This window comes from Sorex fumeus, unplaced genomic scaffold, assembly GCF_029834395.1.
Source record: "Sorex fumeus unplaced genomic scaffold, SorFum_2.1 ptg000033l, whole genome shotgun sequence".
NCBI classification, from domain to species: domain Eukaryota; kingdom Metazoa; phylum Chordata; class Mammalia; order Eulipotyphla; family Soricidae; genus Sorex; species Sorex fumeus.
The window spans coordinates 3508312-3527363 of NW_026606090.1; the positions used below are offsets into that span (position 1 = coordinate 3508312).

The 19052-nt window shown below is 38.8% G+C and overlaps 1 protein-coding gene across 2 annotated transcripts in view; it reads right to left on the bottom strand.

Annotated features, from left to right (window-relative positions):
- Positions 1 to 3255: 3255 nt before the first annotated feature.
- Positions 3256 to 19052, bottom strand: part of USP53 (ubiquitin specific peptidase 53) — a 62535-nt gene continuing 46738 nt past the window's right edge. For both annotated transcript variants that reach the window (XM_056116933.1, XM_056116932.1), the window contains exons 10-16: positions 18295 to 18457; positions 17473 to 17625; positions 15296 to 15442; positions 12719 to 13454; positions 11464 to 11540; positions 6144 to 6240; positions 3256 to 5265 (exon numbers count right to left, since the gene is read on the bottom strand). In XM_056116933.1, the coding sequence (XP_055972908.1) occupies positions 4263 to 5265; positions 6144 to 6240; positions 11464 to 11540; positions 12719 to 13454; positions 15296 to 15442; positions 17473 to 17625; positions 18295 to 18457 (2376 nt within the window). In that variant the 3' untranslated portion in view covers positions 3256 to 4262. The remainder of the gene's footprint in view (positions 5266 to 6143; positions 6241 to 11463; positions 11541 to 12718; positions 13455 to 15295; positions 15443 to 17472; positions 17626 to 18294; positions 18458 to 19052) is intronic.

Here is a 19052-nt window from a genome sequence, read left to right on the forward strand (position 1 = left end):
GGGGGCGGGGGGCAGACAGCGCAGGCAGCGGGCGCACCCGGGACCCAGCAGCTAGTAGGGGGAGAGTGGCTTGAGCAGGAACACCCTGATGGAGATGGGGCCACAGGACGGAGCTGCGCGCAAACTGTCACCTCCCTCCCGTTGTTCATCAATTCCTTCCAGCGCACACCAGTATCATCTCCATTGTGAGACTTGTTACTGGTTTTGTCATATCAGGTACATCACGGAGAGCTTGCCAGGCTTTGCCCTGAGGGCGAGATACTCTCGGTAGCTTGTGGGGCTCTCCGAGAGGAATCGAACCCCAGTCGGCCACGTGCAAGGCAAACGCCTTACCGGCGGTGCTATCACTCCATCCCTAACCTTTAAGCGCTTGGGAATTCGCTCATTCCTGCCAGTTTACTTCCTCCAGGCGTCAGGTTTAGGGCCTTAGGAGGTTGCACTCCTTGATGAGCAAATAGCTGCCTCTCTTCACCCCACCCCCAAGTCTGGCAAAGATCTGGGCATCGACAGGGCATCAGAGGTCTCTGGTCTCTTGGACAGTACCACAAATTTGAAAGTATAAGGTTGAGGGGGTGCGGACGGAAGAACAAAGGAGGGTTGTCTATAAAAAAGTCTTTATCGAGCCAGAATTTTCACACTCCCCCTGCAATCTGGGTACTATACCTCAAATAATGCGGGGTTTTGTTCTTGTTTTACGATCTGAATTTTTTTAGCGGAACAGAAAACGCGGATCCGGCGTTTTCCGTCTTGGGATGGCCCAGGTGTGTTTTATTTTTTTCCTGATCAATGTGTAAATAATCGGAAGTAGGCAAGTGACTATGAATCCAGATTTTCAGAAGTTGAACTAAATATTAAGATAGGAAAAGAAATTAAACATTGTTGATAGATGCTTGTTTTTTGCAGAGTGGTTTGCCTGCTACCTAAATGAAGAAGTTGCCTTCTGGAGTAGATTCTGAAAATGAGACTACAGACTTCAACATAGAAGACAAGATTGTAAAACAAGTTCAGACTTCTGAAAGACTTTTCATTTTCTATAATGTTACTCATTTGGGGACTGTATTGAATGGGTAATGATCTTATTTATAGCTAACTTACTATAACTGGACTGTGACTTATATTTAAAACTTCTTCACACGTTTGATGGCTTTACTGAATATAAAACCATAAAGGTTTAGTTATTCTTTAAGAAATGCAGTAAATAAAGTAACATTGCCAGCATAAAACAAAATGGAAACTCTTAAAATCCACATTACCTCAAGTGAAAACTAATATGGGGAAGGGGAGAAAAATATTTAACATGTTCAGACTTGGCCAGTGTTTAATATCATGCACAGATGGTAAAATAATAAAAGGAATAATTCCGAGTTAAAAAAAGCAATTCCCAGTGTAAGTCCCATTCTTTTATAGTTGCCAGATAGGTAAGATTTGAAGGCAGCACATAATACCCAGCGTTGGAGAGCTAGATTGTCCTTTGAACACTTCCTCCTCCTTCCCTTTAAACTCTTGAATTTGCTAAAATAGGTTGTTTCAAACCTATTATTATGGTTGCATCAAGAATGTTTGCAAGCATAACAGGTATTTTTGTAACTCGAATCCTGCAGCAAAGTAGCAGATTTATTCCTTCAGCAGCTATTTGCACACTATGGGTCCATAACAGCAGGGAACAGAAGACGCTGAAACCATTCCTTCATTGAGCTGACGTTCGTGTGAATTTACACCCTCGGATTTAATCATTTGCAGTCAGAGGTTGCACTCCCAATCCAATGCTTCTAGCCTATGAGAAGATACTCCTGTTTTTTAATCACTACTCTTCACAGATCAGAACTGAGCTCTTACTGAAATTGGTGCCATTCGAAATAAATAAGGTATCTAAATATTTTGGGGGATAATCCCTCCCTTGGAAAAGGAAACGGGTATGGTAAACACTAGATCCTCTGCCTTTGAGGAATAGCATTTAGGGTTAGAATGAAATTTTAGGGACTGATTTAAGATTATTTTAATTGTCTAATGCCAACTACAAGATTAATGATACCCTTTAGGGTATTGCCTCTCTGAAGAGAACCAGTTATGCAAAAATTAAATCAACTTAACAGAAACAACTGAAATTTCATTGAGAATATCAGATTGTATACACTTTGTCTAATAAATGTTTGCTATAGAGCTTAACTTGGTCTGACTTGTTTTTTTGGGTACCAGGTTAAATGGTATACTTTAAGTTTACTTCTGTTTGCCCTGAAATACATAATCCCTATTGGGGGTGGTTGAACATGGAAACCAAAGTGCACATAATGAAATCTGATCAAAAGTAAAATTGTATGTTTCTACTTTATATTTAAATTCAGTTGTGAGTTGGAAAGAAATCTGAAAGGGAAGAGAACTAGCTCAATGGTGGAGCACATGGGTTATAAGAATGAGGTCTGGATTCAGTCCCCTGTAACATACACACACATACACACACACACACACACACACACACACACACACACACACGCACGCACGCACTCCCTGCCCCCCCAGCTATGAATCTGTAAGACTGCTATTAAATATCAGAACTAGTTTAAATACTTCAGATACTAAAATTTTAAACACAAAATAACAGGCAATTATTTTAATCTACATTGAAAGTTGTTAAAAATAATTGAAATAAACCATTTTCTCTAGTATTTTACAATCTTACAAAAGTATTAAATACAGACACTTCAAATACAGTTTAACAAACTTTACAATATATACAAATCCTCCGTACTAAAAGTCATGTTAAAAATAATCTTTTTTTTAAGATAAAATTTACTTAAGCTAATACTCAAGTATTTCTGAACTAAGAATGTAATCACTTGTTGAAGTTAGAAAAAAAAAAATTAAGAACTTAAGTGGCAGACACAATTTAACCATAATTGGGTAACTGAGGTTAGACTTTTACAAGCAATGATTTTTTGATTTTTTGGAAATGTTCATTCTTAATCATTTAGCATTTTGGAATACAATTGATGAATTTGGTAAAAATATTAAATTTACTAATTATAACATTGTTAACTTACAAGCATCTGTTAACAGCTGTAAGGAACTTTTAAATTCTGTAATTCAATTCTCTGGAGTAGGTAATGAAAATAGGCTACAGCTTACCAGCTAAATATAAAGTGATAATAAGGCAAGGTAACTAATTTTACTCGTAAGATTATCAACATAAATGGAAATTTCCTTTATTAAAGCCCTCTCCATGGAAGCAGTTGAGGTAAAATTACTATTTGTTTAGAGTAGGAAAAAGATGCTTAAATGATACATTTCATTAAAATTAAACCCTCCACACTAAAAGCAGAAGCTTACTCTAGAAAACAAGATGGGTTTTCAAATTCAAGACTACAAAAACCAGTCAAGTGAACTGATAGCCTGTAATTAGGTAAGATTTAAAATGAAAAAACTGAGACAATCACAGTGACATTCCCAAGGGGAGGGCTCTGGGTGAATTCCTAACACTGGTTATTAGCAGCCCAAAACAAACCAAATAAAATTAGGAAAAAAAAAGTAACAAGATAAATGACTAAAGTTAAGTCTTTTCATTGTTTTTAGCTTATGTGGATAAAGTAATGTTTATGAACACAGTCATGTAAATTAGGCATTCCATAAAGGTTTGAAAATGAAGCAAAACTAGTTTCTCCTGTCCTGGCCTTGATAATTTTAGAATTGCTGTATCATTAAGGCTTTCTTTTTTTCTCCAAATGTTATCTGCTTCATGGGTCAACATAAAACATTTTTAAGACACTTATATGGATCATTTGTAATAGACTATCACAGAAGTCAAAAACAAATGGGTGAAGCCCTCTCTTGGTTACCCATTGGAAAGTGCTTCATAAAGCAAATACTGTTTTGACTACACAAGCCATGTATTTATTACCTGGTATGTCTCAGTGAACATGGTTTACTAACCTACATATGTGAGTTTGGTTACTTTAATACTCATGGGCCTCCGAGACACAAAATAAAGGAACAAATTACATCTTTATTCACCTGCAGCAGACAGTAAAAATATTTTGCATACCCCCCTGACTTTCTATTCTTCATGGAATGAAAAGAGAAAGTTTCTAAAATATTGAATACGTTTATCATCACAAAATCTGAAATAAAATATATCTATATACACATATATAAAGTTAAAGTGATTATTGACTTAAAAAATGTAGTTTTAATTTCACTATGTCACTATGTTTGGTCAGTCGGTTCCTCTAAAGCTGTCACATTCTCTGAGAAGCTTGCTAGTTCACCATTTACCGATCACAATGAATGTTAGGCTTATATCTTTGCTCAGAAGGGCAATTTGGATCAAGGCTACTATGTAACGTGGGCCCTACTCCTCTTTCACTCTGAGAAAGTGAATTATCATGACCAAATCCACTGTTCTCTGGGAAGCAGAGCTTGGGCCTCTGATGGTACTTCAGTCTGTATGTATCAGTCATGCAGCTGTCAACTGAGAAATAGGTGGTTAATGAAATGGTCTCACTTGGGCCGGGAGGAACAGAGTCTATTTCTGGTTGGCAAAAAGCATCAACCACTGTCTGCTTGAAACCCAAGTCTGCTTGAAAATCATTAGCTGCCGAGCCAGAGGCGCAGCCTGGGGTGCTGCCAACCTGCTCTCTGCCTTGAAACGTTTCCTTAATTCGTTCATCATTCACGTAGGCACTCGCCTCGAGCCCTGGCTCTGATGCTGGGCTGAGAGCAACATGCTTCGGAAGACTGGAGGATTTCGCTTTATTCTGGTCTGTAAGCTTGCTGTCAGGTGTGGGATCATTTTTCTCTGACTGTGACATGGTGTTCATAGCATATTTCTTTGGTGGTAAAGGAGGTGGTAGATTCTGGCAAACAAGTTTTGGCATCTGACAACCCTCAGATCTGCAGGTTGACTCAACGATATGTTCCCTGGATAAAGAGTTTTCCAAGTAACACTGTTCCATCTTAGTTGGCTGCTGGTTCAGAGAGCCAGTTTCTGGGTTCGCCCCAACAGTTCTCACATGTAAAGACCACAAAGGAGATGTGGCAACTGTTTCATTACTGTTCACTCTCTTTCCAGAAGCAGAATTCTCCTCAGTGGGAGAAAGTAAACCTGTTCTCTCAGAATTTTCCACATGAAGCCGCTCAGAAAACTTGGGTTCACTTGACTTCTCAAGTTTCTGTTCCTCTGAATGATGGAGATGTTCTTTTGCCGGGTGGTCTTTGAGTGTCTGTGGACTGGATGAAGAGAGTAACTTGCCACTGGTTTCACGTGGATGTGACCTGAAAGATAAATCAGAGCCTAAGCTAAGTGACCATATGCAATATACAAAGCCAGAGGGGAAAAAAACCAAATACTTGTCCTGTAGTTTAGCTTCCTACTATAGTCTGTGCTACCTCTGTGATGGAACAGAAATGAGAAGGTATTTGAATCTAATAACATGTCACTCTCTGAATTCAGAGTCTTTGTGCCAGGACAGAACAGTGCTTACCAAAAAGACCTGCCATTACCAAAATCAGAATCCTCTTAGGGGTACTAGAAAAATCCCTTATCAATTTACAGACAAATAATTTGTGATGAAATATAGAAAAGATTTAAGGAAAATGTTACAGTAGCACTGCCCTACCAACAACATCACAAGTTTTACTGAAAATAGAAGGACTTTCAATATAGTTGAAAATTTAATCTAATGCTATAATGATAATGTTCTAATTAGAAATAATCTAGTTAAATCAAAATCACCTATATTTGGGCCACTGTTAACTTCTATTGTGAAGATAAATCGTTACCACGTTACAAAATATTTTTCCTTGTGTAACTCAATTATTTTTCTTACAGAACATGGGATTCAATCAGAGCCAAACAAATAAAAGGCTTTCGGCCTTGCTAGGCAGGTAAGTGCTCTCAGATTTCAAATTAATTGCTGAATCTCAAATTTTTTATTTTATAAAATAAGGATGCTATGAAAAATCATGTTTATTCTGTAAAACCTCTAACCCTAAGATCTACACGATTTTACAGATTCCCCAATTTAAGAGAGGCATCGTAATACTGCCTATTCCTTTCAAAGCAGTGAATGTTATATGCATCTATTATGTCATTCTGATAGAAGTGTATCTAATAAAAATACTGTAATCTTTACAAATATCCCCATGATTACCTTCTCATCAAAGAAGTTTTTATTTGTAGATGTGATTCTGAGTGGGAATCATGGGATAAACGGCCTACTTCCAAGTTCTTGATTTCTTTTTTAAAGCCTGAGGAAATGAAGGATAAAAATAAAATTATCTAAATAATCTATTAGAATTTATACTGCTTATACTTCTCAGGTTATTCCATGTAATAAGCAAATAAAAAAGAATGTTTCAAGGCTCAGCTCAAACTATCTATTTAATGAATCCTTATATGAAGCTAATAGCTCTTTCCTCATTTTGTTATCACTTGAACTTTCTGTAATTCAAATTACATTATAATTTTACATCTATTGATTCTTATCTTAAAATGTTAAATTTACTTAAATTATCCCTTAAATTAACTTATTCATAATTTTATTATACACAAAAAAACAAGAAAATATCTATATTCTTGGTTCTTAAAGGTCTACTTTTATCAAGGTCTCCACTCAATGGACAGTAGGAGGCAGCAGAGTTTTTAAAAATATAGTTGAAAATTTAATATCTCTACAGCAGGCACTCAACCAAGAGGTCTGACTTCAAAATTCCAACAAACTTAAAAATAGATGTGCTATTTTTCTCCTCTGCTGACACAGCCATCCATGTGTCTTCACTGGGAATTTTGGCCCTGGGTTCTCTGCAAATCTAAGACCATCCAATTTTAACACCTGGCACAGAATAACGCCAATCTTGGCAGTGTATCCAAAAATATCCCTAGGTCCAATATTCAAGAACTCGGAAAATATACTTTGTCTGAAAAGATGACCTAGATTTTGGAACAGACATAACAATAAGACTGACTGTGTACACTTTACTCTTGTCTGAGATTTCAAAATATAATACTACAAATTACAAAATCTAGACATTCAATAGCCAGAGCCCAGCTACCTCCAGCCCTGCGTCTGGGGGCCCCTCCCAGAGGTGCTCATGCAGAATTGGGGCTCATGCAGAATTGGGGCTCATCACGGAGCTCTCTCCCTCCACCCTCACAAGGCCCATCCCTTCCTCCTATATTCCTGAACTTGGCAAATGGTGATGTGACCCCTTGTTTTTACCCTTCACTTTAAAACCCTAGCTCTACTGCCCATGCCCTCTCTCAGACCTTCCTGGATACTGTTGCTGCCTTATATCCTCACGCTTTCTTCCTCGGAAGCTAAACTCACCATCTTCCTCATTTTCTCCCACTGCTCCCATAATCCCCCCTCTATGGTGCCAGCCAACAGTCTTTTCTGAAGCCCCAACAGGAGCACGCCACAGGCCTCACTGCGGAGTCTAAAAATAGCACAGAGGTTTCATCAGCACTTGGCTGCCTTCCATTCCTCACCTCACAGTTTCCATGCATGTATTCTAGTCCCACATACAACAGACTGTACCCTCCAAGTAACTGGTACTCTCTCCTGACTGTGGACTTTGGAATATACCATTTCTTGTCTCGAATGGAATTTAAGGCAGTTGAAATTTCCCCATAAGTGGCTCATAAAAAAGAAAAAAAGCTAAGACAATCCAATGGCACCATAGGAGTTCAATAAGTATATAAAATAATAGCCTTATATATAGTTATAAATGAATAGCTGAATAGGAGTGGATACTTTGCAGAATAACTCATAGTAACATTTATACAGAGAAATCTATGTAGATATTTCATCAGTGAAGAAATAACAATGAAATTATTTATTTTTTGGGGGGGTCACACCTGGCAATGCACAGGAGTTACTTACTCCTGGCTCCGCACTCAGGAATCACCCCTGGCGGTGCTCAGGGGACCATATGGGATGCTGGGAATCGAACCCAGGTCAGTTGTGTGCAAGGCAAATGCCCTACCAGCTGTGCTATCGCTTCAGCGCCAACAATGAAATAATTTTAACACCATTATTACAGACTAAATTATCTACCATTAAGAAAACATAAAGAAGCTTATAAATAGGCTAAAATGAACTTAAATTGTCAAAGTTTGAAAATAAAAATGTTTATAAAGGCCTCTTATTTCCTAAATCTTTTAGCTACTGATATAAATTTAAAGTGATTCTTAGGGTCAGTGATGCATGGATGTCCCCATATTATGAGGATCAGGAGTGAAATAAGAAAACCATACTTAGTGCCAAGAATTATACCTTATTGGGGAAAAAAATCCACATGGGGCAAGATTCAGATTAAAAAAACCTTTGGCTTAGCTAGATGGGCCTACTGGGGTGGGGTGGAGGTGGAGGTATGCCCACAAATAGGCTCTGTGTTGCAAGGATATCCACAAAGATATCTCGGGACAAAGGTTATTTGAAAGAACTATGCTTCTAAGCTCATTACAGCAGATGTCATTCCAAGAGCCCAGAGATGGGCCAGTAGAAAGGTGCTTGCAAGCATGAAGCCTTGAGTTTGATCCCCAATACCACTCCACACACCACAGTGACGGGCTGCAACCAACTGAGTTCAGGTACGGAAACCAGTGGGAAGGGACGTTCAGTGAAAAGGAGTCAGGTTAATATGATACAATGCATGTAGCTAATAAGGGGGTTGCGGCAAAACCACTCAGATTCTACTTCACAAGAACTGCATGGCACCCTATAACAAAAAAAAGAAGAAAACAAGAGCAGAAGAAATGGAAAATCACAGAGGTTTGAGGGTGGTTCAGAGAGGAAGGGCCTGGGCTCTACCTCAGACCACATGGTCTCCGAGCCCCAGGGCACTACCGGCATGGTCTCTCCCCAAATCCTGAAAAAACATACATTCTTAAATGGGTAGAAAGAAAAAAAAATTTAAACGAAAGGAAATAAATGCTAGTGAGGATGTACAAAAACTGGAATCCTAATGCACTGCTACTGGGAAGGTGTAGTTGCTGCGAAAACCATGCCAGTTCCTTGAAAAATAAAATAAACAAAAATAGTTACCTCAAAATTAAGAAATTGCTCTTCTGAGTAAATACTCAAAGGGGCTGAAGGGAAGAACTGGCAGATTTTTACACCTGTTTTCACAGGAGCAAAGCAGTGAAAATAATCCAAACATCCATCAAAAGATAAACAGATAAAACATGTTCTAGAAAAATAATATAATAGTTAGCCTTAAGAAATCCTGATATGTGCCACTCTGGAGAGATAAACACTGCCCAATTCTACTCAGACATCTTGTCAAATTCTTAGAAGCAGTAAGAACTATGGTGGCTGCCAGGAGCTGAAGGGCTGGGGGAAACGGGCAGAATTATGGAGTGTTCAATTTGGGAAGAGGAAAGAGTTGCTAGAGAGGGATGACGGTGATAGTTGGAGAACAATGTGAATGGACTGAAGACCACTGGACTGGCATTGAAAAGTGGTTGGAACAGCAAAATGTGAGGTGCATTTTAGCAGAGGGAACAAAATTCAAGGGCTAGGGATGCGGCTCGGGTTAGAGCTCATGCTACACAATGTGAGGCCAAGTTCAAACACTGGCAACACACACACACATACACACACTACATATTCTTTCATATAAGGAAACTGACTACAAAGCTCTCATAGCAATGCACTCTTGACATCAAAATCTCCGTGGCCTTGTATGTGTACTACTAGCAGGAAGCAAGCATCATTTTGAAAAGAATACTAAACTTGCCGTTTATTGTTCGGTCTCACCAACCTCTGCTGTTGACTTCTAGCCAGCCCTTTACTGTTTCCTGTAATACTTGATTACTGGACTTTTATCAGATCTTTAAAACAGGCGAAACATTTTAATATGGGAAAGGAAAGCTATTTCCTTAATATAAGTGTTTCCTTCTGATATTCTGCAATGTAATGAAAGCAGCGTAATTTTGTATGTAACACACTCAATGTCAATATTCTGAAAAAATGATCTCCACAGAAAAAAATGGCTGGAGGAATCGGTCGGGATGGGAGACGTGTGCAGAAAGTAGATAAAGGACCAAACATGATAACCTCTCAGGGTCTGTATTGCAAACCATAATGCCCCAAAGTAGAGAGAGATTATGGGGAATCATGTTTGCCATGGAGGCAGAGGGAGGGTGGGAAATGGGGTTATACCGGGGATACTGGTGATGGGGAATGTGCACTGGTGGAGGGATGGGTGTTTGATCATCGTGTGATTGTAACCCAAACACGAAAGCTTATAACTATCTCACAATGATTCAATTAAAAAAAAAAAGATCTCCACAAATGCCTTAAGGATGTTAAAGAATAAAAACAAACTTTAAAATTTGTTCTACATGGCTCACTATTACAAAAATTAGATCCCTTATAATTTCTGAATTCTAAAATTTGAAAGCAGTATCCTCGATAGGAACTCAATAGTCTCTTCACACATCTTTTCCCTCGATATCTCTCCAAATGTGTTCAGCTGTTTTCTCATTTTCTTTGCGTCAGGGTTTCTACACATTACCAACTAGTCTCCTACATAATGCCACCCAGTGATATTTACTGACCCTAGTCTGAACTTTAGCAGTAGTTTCTCATTCTCACTCTATGTCCTTTTTCTCCCGTAGTAGACAGTAGGATTGTTCAGACATATCTCAGTTCAGCATCCAGTCACCAATAAAACTGCACTTTCCCACCTTTTTTGGAATCAGGCCAAGCTATGAGATTTGCCTTGGCCAACGACCTATGAGAGTTCGTGCATTATCACATTTGGGCTCAAGTACCAAGAACTCACACCTGGTTCTCCACCTTTGTCCTCCCCACAGCCTGGCAATGATCCAAAAGCCCTTTTTGAGATTGGGGCCCCTGCAGTCCAGGGTCCTGACTGATTCACTCCTGAGACTACACTGCCCACATTCCACACGGATTGTAACAAGAAACAAGCTAGTATGAAGACAGTGAGAACTGTGAACGTCCCGGCTGATATACTTCCCTGCCCTGGCACGCCGCAAACCTTCATCCTTTAGAGAGTTTCAAAAGCATGACCTCTCCCAAATTCCATTTTCATTAATCAAGAAGGGGTTGCTTGTTTGGGGGCCACAGGCAGCAGTTCTCAGGGGGACACTCCTAGTTCTATGTTCACGCATTGCTCAGTCTGCTGAGTTCTCTCTCCAGCCCTAACCATGAGCTTATCAGATCATAAGTCTCATTCTTATTACCATGATTTTATTCATTTTACTTTTTTTTTGGGGGGGTGGAATTTGGGCAACACTGGCTGTGCTCAGGGGTTCTTTCTGGCTCTATAGTCACAGATCACTCCTGGCAAGACTTGAGGGACCGTATGTGGTGCTGGTATCAAAACCGGGTTGGCCACATGCAAGGCAAGCACCCTACCCACTGTACTCCACTGTTCTCCATTCCCCTGTGGTTTATTCTTTACTGTTAGCATTACAATATATTTAAATAAAATCTTTACCTTCCATGTGACTTTTGCTTTGTTGAGAGGTACAGTTAGAGCGTTCTATATTTAGGTTGCTTGTCTTAATCTGGTCACTAGAAAAATAGAATAAAATATCACCAAACACATTAGCTATCATAGATTATTACTTGAGTTTAAGAAAAAGGAATTAAAATTTGTTAAACCACTAATTATATCCCATATGTTGTATTAATAAATACTACTTAATTTATACCTCACGATAATATAAAAAGCAGCTATTATCCTTGGAGCTATTACATTTGGAAATTAAAGCCATGAAAAGTCAAATAAATTTCTCCAATAATTAAAATCTAAATCAATCTGGTTATAAAAATCTTGAGATTTCTACTAACTACGCTATCCCTTTCCAAGAAGTGATGAAATTACTCTGCCAAATAAAAAGTTCCCCTAGAGATTTTATTATGATAATTTTTTCACCCTCTCAGAGGAGCCTGGCAAGCTACCGAGAGTATCTTGCCCACATGGCAAAGCCTGGCAAGCTACCTGTGATGTACTCGATATGCCAAACACAGTAACAATAAATCTCACAATGGAGACATTACTGGGCCTGCTTGAGCAAATTCATGAACAACGGGAGGACAGTGCTATAGTGCTAATTTTTTCAAAAAAACATGAGCAGGTAAGTTTTATAAATCAGTCTATTAACGCATGTGGTAAAGCATCATAAAATGTTAAGACTGAATACATTAAAAACAAAAACAGCGATTTCAATGACCTCAAACTGTAGCTGATTAGGCTGAATTATATTAAGTTCCACAGAAAAGAGAAAATTTACAACAATAATGTGTTCAGAATCAAGTGAACAGAAAGATGGTCACTCTTAATAGTTGCTAAAAGAAAAACATCCCTTCTATGCAACTAAGTTGCAAAACCTGAAAACAATCCCAGTCTGAGTTATAGTCATTATGGATGGGAAATGAGCATTAGCTTGAAAAATGATAATATTAGTTTAATGATCAATTATGTATGCAATTTGAATCTGTACTTTAAATTTGTAGTGCACATCAACTGATTCAGTGATTATGATAACACATATTGTACTTAGCGAATTTCATAAAAATTATGTTTTTGAAATCAGAAAATATCTACCAAAAACAGAAAACTGAACTATCAAATAATCTGCAATACCCCAGCAGATTAAATCATTACACTTGTCTGACCCTAAACTTTGACAATCACCTCAAGAACTGAGAGAAACAAGGAGGGGGACACCACTTAACCTGTGTATTACCTCAGGGGTACTGTTTCTTTAGCACCATTGGTATCCAGAACTGTACCATGTCCGTCAATAACAGGTGAGTCCAGGCTGATAGATCCATTACTGATATGATCACTGCTTTCGTATCCAGACTCTGTCCTCTGCATCTGCCAGTTCTCACCATGAACTTTAGTCTCCTTGAGGCCCTTATTTTTTTCCACTCCTTTCCCACCAGATTCAAGGGAACTCCTGCTTCCTGTTTCCTGCTTCGTTTCATCTTCATATATGGTCATCAAACCCTTTTGCTTTGCATTCTCTTTGGGCCAATTGTTAGAACTCTGATCTTTACTATATTTAAGCTTGCTAACATTATTTGATTTATGTCTGGGGCTATGTTGCTTTTTTTCACTTTCATTGAAAATACTATCAACATTTAATGTTTCCCTCATAGGCTTCCAACTTCGGTTCCGGCTTTTACTGCTGCTAACAGATCCGCTTCCTCTGTCACGAGAATCTTGGCTGCTGTCAGTGTCATACCCAGTACTAGCGTCATTCTTAGCTTTGCCGGTTACTTTCTCTCCCTGAGGGAGAACCTGGGACTTGCTGGAACTCATTGTTTGTGCCGAAGCTCGACTCTGCTGGGCAGTGCGATCATGTTTACAAGGTCCCTTTCCCTGGCTATGATAGAAATGTGGATTTCCATGCTGTCGGAAGCCATCTGGGGCGGGTGGGCCAGACTTGGAATGAGGAAGGTCTTCAGCAACCAAATCTTTGAAAACAGATAAAGACACTAATGAGTTTCTCTTCATGACACCTTTAAGTCAAATGTCTTGACTGAGAGTTAAACAGTGACAAATAACTATAATTTGGGGTCACATCGTACTTCTGAGACTAAAAGGGGCCGTTTAAAAAGAATATGCATAATCAGGCCCCAGTAACATAAATGGCTATGTACTGACTTCAAACACTGATCTCTAGGGCTAGAATGATAGTACAGTGGGTAGGGTCCCTGCCTTGCATACAGCTGACCCAGGTTCAATCCCCCGCATCCCATGTGCTCCCCTGAGCCCACCAGGAGTAATTCCTGGATTCAGAGCCAGGTAATCCCTGAGTTTAACCAAGTGTGATCCAAAAAAAAAAAATTATCTCTAAGGAAGATCATAACTGAAACTTTTTTTTTCAGTTATTCCCCATCAGTTCTCAGAGGCTATTTCTGGCTCTGTGCTCAATAGTGATCCCCAAATGGTGCTTGAGGGGACATATTAGGGATCACAGATGGAACAGGATTCATACACACACTGGGCAAATGCCTTAACCTCGTACTGTCTCTCCGGCTCAAGAACTAAAAAAAAAATTTTTTTAAGCATTCTGTAACAATTTTACTAAGTGAAAATTATAAATATATATGCTTCCTTTCATACTGGCAAAAATTCGTAAGTTTAACTAACTGCTGTTGAAAATGGAAGAAATAGACATTTCCTCATTGTTGGTGAGAATGCAGGGTGGTTCAGTCTTTTGGGAGGGCAAATGAGCCAGCTATACAAATCAACAATAAACATACCCTACACATAATACTTCATAAAGGTAAATGTGAGGATATGTCACTGTGGCAATAATCTTAAATCTTTAAATTCCATCAGAATTGGTTAAATGATGGTATGTTCATGGAGAAAAGACCACAAACCGAAAAAAGAGTCAGACATGCTCAAAATAAACTAAAAACTACTTATAGTGGAACAGAGGAAAGTTCAAGAAATCTACAGAAGGGGTTGGATGTTTTCTTCTTGTGGAGTTCAACCAGTACTTTGTATATCAACCCCTTGTCGGATGTGTATTCAGAGAATATCCTTTCCCATTCTGTAGACTGTCTTTGTATTTTGGTATCTGTTTCTTTTGAGGTGCAGAAGCTTCTTAGGAGGGATGGGTATTTGATCATTGTATAATTGAAATCTAAGCACAAAAATTTATAAGTCTACAACTGTACCTCATGGTGTTTCACTAATAAAAATTTAAAAAAGAATCTACAGAAAGAGAATATCATTTTACTTGACATGGAACATATTTGAATGATTTTACTGAAACTGAATTTAATAATTAAAAGTAAAGTTCAAACATCCAAACAAACATAAGAGGCTGGGGAGAAAGCTTGAAGACAGCATGCCCTGCTGCTCAGTGATTGCTGGCCCTAAACAGCACCTTAGCAGACAGGTAGCAACTGCCTGGCCGATAAAACCAGGTGCAGTATTACTGGCAGTGGCTCCTGGGCTCCCTGAGCACTGTCTGGGAGGATCCCCGCACCCCACATTAGGTTGATGCAGGTAGGTTCGATCTCTGGTATCCCATTTGGTCCCCTTAGTCTGTCAGGAGTAATCCTTGAGCACCGCCAGAACAAACAAAAATTTCATTTCAAAATACTGTATTCTACCAGATAGTCACTTCCTATTTTATGACGAATTTTATTTTTTTTTGCAAAAATAGAGTGGAGTGTGATCATTATATTCACCTTCACAGTCATCACATCCTGATGGCCAACTGCATAATTACCTGGTGAAATCTGGTATAATTTTTGAAGCCCCATTCAAATAAATACTATTAAGTTCCTACTTGTACCTTTATGTCGACCCAGATCTTTTCTTTGTACCCTCTCCAACTCCTTCCTTTGGGTGGAAAGTAAGTTTTTCTGCTCGATGGCTTTTAGAGCACATTCTCTGGAAATGTCTTTGAATTTCTCCCTCTGATCATTGTGACTTGACTTAACTGTAAAAGACGCCATTTTTACAATGAGACAGATCATGTTTCAAATTGCTCTATAAAAAGAGTAATGGACTACATAAGTAATTTGAGATTTTATATACTAAAAACTAAACATAGATTAAAAGTATACAATGAACTCATGTGCATGCTTAACTATAAATGCTAGGTGATTTGTCCTGTCACTGAATTTGCATTCCAATAAAACTTCTTGTGTGGCCCCTAAATCAAGTGTAAAGGGAAAAAAAAAGGGGCCTGAGACCCATTATTAAAATATTAAGTAATAAAGGTATTGGGACACTATGTCAAGTGCTATTGTAACTAAACTCATTTAATCCTTTGCAGTAGGTACAATTACTGCCTCCATTTCAGACCAGAAAACCGCAGCTCTGAAAAGTCAAAAACATCCCACGTTGACACAACTTGTAAACTTATCATTGGAATCATGAACCTAAACTGTTAGGTTCTGATGCTATGTTCTTTTTTAAACACAGTTTCAGGGCCAGAGATGTGGTTCAGTGGTAGAGCACTTGCCATGCATATGTGAGGCCCTTGGTTCAGTTCCCAGCACTGCATGTCTCCCTGGCTCTGTTGGGGAGCAACTCCAATGCCCAGGAGTAGCTTCAAAGCACAGCTGGGCATGGCCAAAAAATTAAAGAACAAAAACCAAGCTGTAGTTTTTGTTCTCAAAAATTTTTAAGTTTTCAAAAACTTAAAAGTAGGTATTGTTTAAATAGAAAAATGGTTTAATATAGGAGTTTCAATAATCCAGATTAGGGGAATTCAAGTTTTTCTTGTCATTTTATGGACGTTTAGGGCCATACCTAGTGGGGCTCAGGGATTACTCCTGGCTCTGTGCTCAAGGGTGAATCCCAAAGGTGCTCAAGTTACCATATGTGGTGCTGAGATTAAACCAGAGTTCTGCACGAAGTCAACTGCCTTAACCCCAATACTTGTTCTGTGGCCCCTGTTAAGAATATTTATTTACTAATCTATTTTAGTGAAACAAAATTTTTTTTTTTATTGAAAGAAATACACTGAGAGACATGTGAGAGGAGAGAAGGAGAGGAATAGGTATTTAAGAAAGAAAATGGATTTCTCCAGAGTGGAAAAACCAGGGACAAAAAGTGAGAAATACGTGTTCAAGAGAACACAGGCTTGGAAAAAAAACTGTTAAAAATTTTAGAAGCAATTCTTTCTTTGTTAATGATTACTGTTAATTCTCAGTCTTACCACTTCCATTAAATGCATTATTTATAGTCAGCTTTCATTTCATTAACATATTAAAAGATGCCTACAAAGTAGTCCTTTATATTCGTACATTCAGAGTGCCATAAATTTCAAAACTCTGAGTACACATTAAACTGCACTGTGATGTCTCAATTTGGACCCAAGTTGTGGAACCTGGTTGGTTAAAATTAAGGTTACAGGAAGACAATAACAAGAATGAGAACTGCATACACATGAAGTCAAAAAGGACCACAGACATTTTCAAATGGCCAATTTCCTTTTGGCATGTGAGCCAAGTTACTAACTCATGTTTTCCCTCAGCGAATAGGTAAGTCCTTGAAGGAAAGTCCTGCTAGACCTTCCCTTGGGATATGTCCAGACTGCCTCAGGCCTACCACAGCTCGTAGGGCATGAAGAACCTCAAACAGGGTGAAGTCAAACTCATTCAGAGTCTCAGAGAACAGCGGGTAGGGTGTTTGCCTTGCATGTGAACGACGTGGGTTCGATTCCTAGCATCCCATATGATCCCCTAAGCATCGCCAGGAGTAAATTCTGAGTGCAAAGCCAGGAGTAACCTCTGTGCATTGCTGGGTGTGACCCAAAAAGAAAAAAAAAAAAGACAGAGTCTCAGAAAGAAGCGGATGTCAACAGGTAAAATCCCTGTTATTTTCTTTTCATGCCCAAAACAGCTACATAAGTACTCTCCTTTATATGATCCTTACCAAAAACGACAGAGGTGGTATGTGAACAAGAGGTAAAACTGCACTTCCCAGGGACAGAATAAAAATGACCCTTTGAACACAGACCTGCTGCTCGGCTGCCTCCGGTCTGACTGTGGCTCTGATTAAATGAGGAACTATTATCGCCTTGAAATCTTGAATTTTCTCTCTGTTTTGTCTGATCTCCAAATCCATTTTCTTTTGAGTTATCTGACTTAGAAACCGAGGGCCTTTCAAATCCTTTAAGAAGGAAAAAGAGAGAGAAAAGGCATCATCCACTTATGCACCCCGACCAGAGGAGGTGACTATATCATCATTTAATACTATATGCGAAATTCCTTTCTGAGACATTCTAATACTATATATAAAATTGTTCCTGGAGTGAGGAGACACCATTGGACTACACTAGCACGCAACAGGAATGGATGGAGACGTTACTGGCGCCCACTCGAGCAAATTGATAAGCAATGGGATGACAAGTGATACAAGTGATATAAAAAATTACTTTAAAATTTAGAAAACTGGTAACTTTTAAGGATTTTTACCTGCTTTGTAATGTATCCACAATGGCCTAGCTGCTTTAGTGGTCTTCCAATATGCTACCACTTTCACAGCTCGGCATTAACTACTTGAAAATGCTACCAGTCATGCATCCCCATCTATGCTGCTGGTGGCGAAGCACTGGGAGTCCCGGAAGGTGATCAATGGTGAGGAGAGGGTTCTGTTTTTTTTTTTTTTTTAAATTTTCTCCTTTAAGAGATTAACTCAAATACTAGAATTTTCCTGATCTTACCTAGCTGAAAAAACTTCCGACATTATCCTCAATATCCATTTTATATTCAATATATTAGTATTCCTAGTGTATGGTAATAGAAAAACACTGAAAAGAATTAAGAAATAAAGAATTACCCATATGTTCTGCAACAGACTTATAATGGGACCAGTGGATGACCTGCCTGAGAGCATCTTCAGTGGAAACAGCTGTGCCATCTGGGTTCGCATAGAATAGCAGCAGCGGCTGGAAGTGGCATCGGACACACTTGGAAACCACATCCTTCCATCTGGTTCCAACCTTTTGAAAAAAATGCAGTAAATAACAAAACCTGGGAATCAATGTATTGCATGAAAAGGCAGAGACTAATTCATGCAATAAAATTTTTGTCTCTGTGGTGTCAGGGAAAAAAATCCAGGGCCTCACACATCTGAGGAATGGGCCTTACCACTGAACCACACCCCTGTTCCTGTGTACTGGGAAAAAAAGAACTATTTGGGGGAGGTGCCAGCGACGGATCCCAGTGTTTCCCCTGTGTAAGGCGAGTGCTTTACCATTTGGCCACATCCTCTGACCCCAGGTTTTAAACACTAAAGACATTCAGATGCCAGCAGTTAGATAATCCAAATGACAGATTTTATTTACTAGTAGCTTAAATATTCTGTCAAGGGCGAAAGGGTACGGTGTTTGCCTTATACGCACCCAAGCTGGGTTCCCCATACCCCATATGGTCCACTGAACATGGCCAGAAGTAATTCTTGAGCACAGAGCCAGATGTGGCCACCCCTCAAAAAATTTTTGTTAATATTATCATTCAGAAAATTCATAGGAAAATCATATATTTTCTATATCAAGATTTAAAGTATATTTTAAAAGGTTTTAACTTTTATGTTTC